We start from the raw sequence: 5,426 nt of genomic DNA, 5'->3' as shown, positions 1-5,426 counted from the left end.
TGGGGGGAAAAGAAATGGCGCAGTATCTGTCTCATATATCGTTGGACACCTGAACCGCGCCGTAAGGGAAGGGATAAAGGAGGGAGTGAAAGAAGAAAGGAAGAAGAGGTACCGTAGTGGAGGGCTCCGGAATAATTTCGATCAACTGGGGATCTTTAACGTGCACTGACATCGCACAGCACACGGGCGCCTTAAGGGCCTGTCACACTAGGCCAACAGTCGGCCGACTCGGTCTGCCAAAACCATGTCGTCGTGATGTCTGGCTCTATGTCACACTGCGCCGACGAAAACAGTCGGCCGACTGTCGGCGTCGGCTCCCTCTCGCTCGCCAAACAGGTGTTGGCCGATGGTCTGCAAACTCCCATGTCACACTAGCAAGACAACGCTCGGAAACCATCGGCCGACTCCGTGCCCTCTCTTCTCGCGTTATCACGAAAACGGCGCGCCGCAGTGGTAGTTTGTCACGTGACCTTCCCGGGGGAATTCCGCTCTCGCTGCCGCCCTTCTGCGCTTCGGCATCGACCAAAGCATCCACACTCCGGCAATCTCCGCGCGTCTGAAATGGAAGCTGAATCGGCGGCTGCTGTTGCTACAGCAGCTCTAGTAATACTGGAGCTGTTGGAGGAGCCGCCTGCAAAGAAGCCGCGGACTTCCTGGGTGTCGCCGTGGCTGCAGCGCAGGAAACAGCAGGGCGCCTATGAAAATCTGATGCGGGAGCTGGCCCTTGAAGACAGCGAAAATTATCGCCGCTGGATACGGATGGACACGGCCACCGTTGAAGAGCTCCTTGGTGAAGTAAGGCCGCACATCACCAAGAAAGATACGCCTTTCAGGGAAGCTATTCAGGCAGGAGAACGGCTGGCCATTACTCTACGGTACCTTGCAACAGGTGAGCGATCGAGCGCGTCGCACGCTATGACATCCGGCACATTTTAAACTCAGCAGAGATTCAGGTGCCGGAGCTGGAGGCGACGTTTATTACCATTTGCGCTTTATGTCTAAAATCGCGTAAGAAATTTAGTTGAATGACATGATTTGCAGCATACTGCTCGATCGCTGCCGTTCAAGGGCTGTCATGTCTAAATTCCTCAAGGGCTTCCACTTGCGCATCAGCAGCAATCGGTTCCCTGTAATAAGTGCGCACAGTGATCATCACGTGCATTTAAGCATCTTAATTATTGCTGTTAATGCTAATTAGTGTGAACCAGCCTAGCATTTTATTTACGTTTTCTGAGTGAGTTAATTGAAGTCAATTAAAGCGATTGTGGCGAATAAAAAAATCAAACAGTGCGATAGACTGCATTTATAGGGCCTACTGCAGAATATCATGGCGGGAGATACAAAATAACAGGGCTGAATTGTGTTTAGGGAAACAAGCCAGGCAGACGAATTTGACAGTTCGATCGGGACTCACCACTGCAACATAGTTTTGGCGTTAAAAGCATCTGCTGCCTGCATTTTTTTTGCCGTTTTCTGCAGGTTACATTTTAAATGGCATCTCAGCACCTGCACCTGCCAGCACTCGCACCTAAAGTTGTCTCTGGTGTGCAGTGATTGAATGCTACTTCTTTGCAAGGACAGCTGGGAAGTTTGTTTTTTTTTAACCATTTTCTGGTGTGTTTTGCAAGCTGGGTTAACAGATAATTTTGCCGTGTGTGTATGCCACATATTCAAATCCCCTTCTGGAGAAAATGTAGTTGTCCACATTACACTAATGTCCACATTCTCTCTTTCAGGAAACAGCGAAATGTCGCTGCAGTTTGCATTTTATGTGGCACATAATACCATATCCGGAATTATATCTGAGGTGTCTCAAGCAATATACAGAGTTCCGAAGCCAAAAGTGCTGAAGGTATGTGCACTTTACTGTAATTTTCAACACTTTACACATTATCAAGGACGGAAACCAATGCTGAAGTGTTGTCGTTTATGTAATGCTGCAGGCAATCTGCAGATGTACACATTCAATCAAAATACTGCTCGACATAAATGTATGGCACTAGAAAAGTTCATTTCCGCAAACAGTGCTTTGCAAAGGTTCCTTGACAAGCAATAAAAAAGTGCAGGTGTATAAATTATGGACTACACTAAAAGAAGTTGTCATGGAGAGTACACTAATTTTTACAGTGAAATTGTGTGCGTCCACTAATATACAGTTGAGCAAAGCATGTCTCAACGTTGCACTTTTGGTTGTTTCTCTTCTACAGGCACCCACATGCCACGACGAATGGCTACAAATAGCGCAAGGCTTTCAAGAACTGTGGCAGTTCCCACATTGCATAGGGGCACTGGATGGCAAGCATGTTGTCATCACGCCACCACCAGGCAGTGGAGCTGCGTACAGGAACTATAAGGGAACATTTAGTATAGTTCTCATGGCACTTGTGGATGCTGACCTCAACTTCATCTTTGCTGATGTTGGCAAAAACGGACGCCTAAATGACAGTGGGGTCTGGACCGAGGCAAAGCTGCGCTTAAGAATCGAGTCAGACCCAACATGCCTTCCCCCTCCTGAGCAGCTGCCCAACTCTTGTACCAGTGCTCCCTATGTAATTGTCGGAGACGAGGGATTTGGCCTCAAGCCATATCTCATGCGGCCATATCCAGTCGCCGAGCTGCAGCACGAGAAGAGGATTTTTAACTACAGGTGCGGCCTGCGTAAAATCGTACACAATATCCATTCCTGCATCTGTTTTGGTCACTTAAGTTTATTTTTTGAAGGCGTACAATTATTTTCAAAAGTAGTTTCACAGCAAAGGTACCTTCCTGGTGTGGGAATTGTTTGGATCTCGGGCAGAGGATGATGAGGGTCAGGGTGCGGGTTGCACAATGACGGAATTTGCTTTCATCCAGCTGATTCTCCATTTTTCCGGGTGCAGTTCGGGAGTGGTGGCCTTGCAACCTACTTAATTTGCATTGTAACCAACTTTCTTGCATCCAGACTATCTTGTAATGCAGTAAACCATGCTTCCGATGTTCCTTTGGAATATTATGTACTTAATAGGAGCATTTACTGCCCAGTCACAGTGTCATGAACGGATGAAGCAGCTATGAAAGGGTTTTTTTTTTCACTTTTGTCCTCATACTTGAACCCATTCATTTCAGGCTCTCTCGTGCCAGGCGCACTGCAGAAAACGCTTTCGGCATTTTAGCCAGCCGCTGGCAGATATACAGGGCGCCGATGCGACACAAGCCCCTCAAGGCAGTGCAACTTGTGCTTGCCACAGTTGCATTGCACAATTATCTTCGGTCTAGGGGGGCATCAAGACAACTGTATACTCCACCCGAGAGCCTTGATGTGGAAGATGTGCTAACAGGCAAGACACCACTTTCTCCTACTTTGCGAAATTCGTGGCAATCTTGGCTTGTGTCTTGAAGCTGTTGCACTGCTAGGAACGCACAAGGCCTGCCTAGTCTGTATAACTGTGTATGCCGTTGATGACTTGACAGAACACATTCTTATAAGCAGCAGTTTATTAATGCGCTTCCAAGTATTTATTTGGAATACTGATCATGAGAGTATGCACAGGGGCAGACATCAGTAAATGGAGCACTGTACTCTTTTGCAAGTGTGATCGTAGCTCGCCTCTTCAAACAGCACCAGCAGGCTCTACCAGGCTATGCATCTGATACCTGCCAGTTTTAGACCATGTGTGAAAAAGGCAAGGAGGCCAATAGCCTGTCCTGTTCACCTCTGTTGAAACCTGTGCATATCTGTAATCATGGCTGCATACAGTGCTCTCCTTCTTTTACAAGTGATCAGGACAAAGAGCAGGAATGCTGTGCCTACAATAATTTTATGACTTGGAATAGATGTCACGCAACATTTTCCCAGCTTCTTTTTCTATTTATGCAACATACATGGGTCTGGTTTGTCAAGATTGCATATCTGAACGGCCCTCCGCTTCAGTGTTTCGGTTCGTCATGAACAACTACTTTCAACCCAACAGATCACTCCCGCTTGTGTACTGCTGTGTGCAGTGCCTCGTTCAATATTTGAATTTGTTATATCTGTCTTCTCTACTTTGGAACGTTTATTCGTTTTGCAAGGTCTTGAAAGGAGGGCCACTGCCAAGCATTTACTCTGCAGTCAGATCAGCAGTGCCAGTCTTCAAAGTGCTGTGTGAGCTTTGCCAATGTGTAGGTTGAGTACAGTTGTGTCCTATTAATGCGACCCCAGTTAATGTGGACGATTCAAACTATGGGCAGCTTTTCTGGGGACCAAGGTTTTTCAGCATATTTTGTGCCTTGTTAATATGGAAGCTCGTCCAGGCAATGGACGGGGTGAAGTATAGCGCCCATTGCAGGTCATGTACTTTTGCCGGCTAATATAGAACTGAACTATCCATATTAACGAGCCACTGCTGTAGCAGAATGTTGACTGTTCAATCTGGAGCTTTCCAATATTTTGACCCATATTTTGACCAATATTTGGGTACTATTGAATGGCAGTGAGAAAGGGGAAATGTTTCTAGTCACGGCTTCTCTTTTGTGGTTTCATGCTTTAGGGTGCCAAGAGTCCAGTTGGCACCCCTTACTGTCTGCTATATTCATTGAATGGCTGTGAAGACATCTCTGTCTACTTTATATGCTGCATATAAATTAGCTTTTAGCAGCTGTGAACTGACTGAGTACAGATGTGCACAGTGGTTTGAGAGATCTCAGCAGCCACAGTAGGAGGTGTATTATCACTCTGAGACACATCTCATGAACCACTAGGTGCTTCAAACCGCACCACTTTAATTTAGTGTAACGGCTCTTTCGTTACTACAATTGGTGATCTGGAGATCTTAACCATAGAATTGATTTCTTTTTCCTGAGCTTTTTTCCCTTCACAATTCACTGGACTGGCTGCTCTATGAACAGATTTGCTCAGCAACCAAATTGTTCACATTAACAAGGCTTGACTGTATTCCTGTCCGTGCAGTGTGACAGTCTGAATTTTTTTTCAAAAGAAATTTACTGACGATTACAATACTCGGTAATGCGAAGTTTGAGTTGTCCTTACATTGTGATCGCGTTAATGGTTCTTGTCTACGGCTCTTTTCAGATTTACGTTCACCTTAATGCACTTTGCTGCCTGCTTAATCACTACACCATTAAACTCCCTCTAAAAAGTATGAGATCACTGCGGCACCTGCATTGGAGGAATGCGCAAACATTGACTCCTCCTCGCACCTCCTTGCCTCTGTTTACTCAACTCGTCACCTCTCTTTCAAATTTGGCGCCACTTTCGCTGTGGCCCTGCCCACTTTTTCTTATAACTCAATTTGTTCGAACGTTATCGTGATGAGAAGCTCCTGAGGGCACAAAACCGCAAACATAGCCATAAAATGCTTACGCATTCAAATTCGCTCATTCTCATCTTACACATTATCTGAAACATACATTGAATACACTCGTAAACTAACGCACTGTGTGAAAGA

The 5,426-nt window shown here is 46.0% G+C and overlaps 1 protein-coding gene across 1 annotated transcript; it reads left to right on the top strand.

Moving 5' to 3' along the window:
* The first annotated feature begins 216 nt into the window (after window positions 1–216).
* Window positions 217–1,916, top strand: LOC144129003 (uncharacterized). Its single transcript, XM_077662869.1, has 3 exons — window positions 217–889; window positions 1,737–1,852; window positions 1,899–1,916. The coding sequence occupies exons 1-3, from the start codon at window positions 562–564 to the stop codon at window positions 1,914–1,916; spliced, it is 462 nt and encodes a 153-aa protein (XP_077518995.1). The 5' UTR covers window positions 217–561.
* The last annotated feature ends 3,510 nt before the right edge of the window (window positions 1,917–5,426 follow it).

The sequence above is a fragment of the Amblyomma americanum genome, chromosome 1, assembly GCF_052857255.1.
Source record: "Amblyomma americanum isolate KBUSLIRL-KWMA chromosome 1, ASM5285725v1, whole genome shotgun sequence".
Classification (NCBI taxonomy): domain Eukaryota; kingdom Metazoa; phylum Arthropoda; class Arachnida; order Ixodida; family Ixodidae; genus Amblyomma; species Amblyomma americanum.
The sequence above is the reverse complement of the archived record's forward strand: the minus strand, read 5'-3'. Positions and strand labels throughout refer to the sequence as shown.